Consider the following 1292-nt stretch of genomic DNA (forward strand, 5'->3'; position numbering starts at 1 on the left):
GCGTGGGTGCGGACTTGCCGGGTCTGGTCTCTGTGCAGGCGGTTGTTTTCGAGGGCTTTACCTGGGCTTTGCGCAGAGCTCTTAGCTCTACAGCTGCGGATTTAAGCCACGCGTAGCCCCACGAGCACAAACTTCTGTACCTGGCGTACACCTGTCAAATCTCTCGAGAGATCACACTGGTACCATTTAAAGCTTTCTTGTGGGTGAGGGCCACAGGGATCATGCCGCGGCCCCTCTGCAGTGACGGCTGCCCTTTCGCTCACAGGTTTTAGATCTGCACAAGAACCAAGATCGAGAACCATGGCCTCCATCCCATCGAGCGGCTCGCTCATGGCAACGCACAACTACCGCAGAAGTAAGGGTGGGATCGGGGCTGGAGTGGGCTCGGGGCGGTGGGAGAGCGGGCAGGGTGCTCTGCCAGCTCTGGGGGGATGTGATTGCAACAGAGATGAAGCTGAGCTCAGGTAGGAGCTTCCAGCTGAAGCCCTATGAGAGCTGGCAGGCCCCTTGCTGAGAAAGGGGGGAAGCCAGCAGCCGTCCCTCCTGCTGCTCAGACCCTTCTCTGGGCCACCACAGCCCCTGCCCAGTTGTACCAGCTGGAGATGGGTCTTGCAATCCCTTTCACTTGTTATTAAGGTTGGAGGTGATGGCCTCACATGCATCTTACGTTGTTGCTGCGGATATCAGCTGCAAGACCAATCTGGGCAATGGCAGCTGCTGGTACATCTGCAGGAGAGAGACTTTCTGGTTTTAATGGATTGCCTAAACCAGAGGGAATTAAAGTATTCTGCTTGAGCTGAAAGTAGTAAGAGGCTTGTAGCCAGTGGACTAAAACTGTATGGATTATATGCAGGAATCTACATCCCCTTGGCCTCAGGTCAACTGCAAAGGCCTCCTGAGTGTTGTCTACAGATGCAAAGCCATTAAACAATGTCCTTGGGGTTGCAAATGTTTTTCTACAGAGGTGTTCGGGTGCTTTTCTACTCTTGGCCAGTTTGTAATCTCTCCAGTATTCCCTTCTTAGTGGTTTTTTTTGACCTGGCACTTAAAGCTGGGCAAACACTGGAGCAAGATAGTGTTAAGGCTGAGCCGTGTCACCCCAAGAACGGCCACACCAAGGCTGTGCTCTGCTTCTTGTGGCATGACTGAGGGCCAGTGGTGGCTCTGATGGCTGGGATTTTCCTTACAGGGCGTCTGAGCTCCACATCCAGCAACAGCTCCTGCGGCAGCTCGGAGTACTCTGGGGAGGTCATCCCCCACCCCCCGGGGAAGTGCTGCCCCGGTCGGGGGCC

General features: G+C 55.0%; 1 protein-coding gene across 1 annotated transcript in view; it reads left to right on the forward strand.

The window, feature by feature from the left end:
• Positions 1 to 300: 300 nt before the first annotated feature.
• The window catches only part of PPDPF (pancreatic progenitor cell differentiation and proliferation factor), a 1500-nt gene continuing 508 nt past the window's right edge, over positions 301 to 1292 (forward strand). The window contains exons 1-2 of the mRNA XM_009871761.1: positions 301 to 355; positions 1190 to 1282. Of these exons, the coding sequence (XP_009870063.1) occupies positions 301 to 355; positions 1190 to 1282 (148 nt within the window). The remainder of the gene's footprint in view (positions 356 to 1189; positions 1283 to 1292) is intronic.

Source organism: Apaloderma vittatum, unplaced genomic scaffold, assembly GCF_000703405.1.
Source record: "Apaloderma vittatum isolate BGI_N311 unplaced genomic scaffold, ASM70340v1 scaffold30280, whole genome shotgun sequence".
NCBI classification, from domain to species: domain Eukaryota; kingdom Metazoa; phylum Chordata; class Aves; order Trogoniformes; family Trogonidae; genus Apaloderma; species Apaloderma vittatum.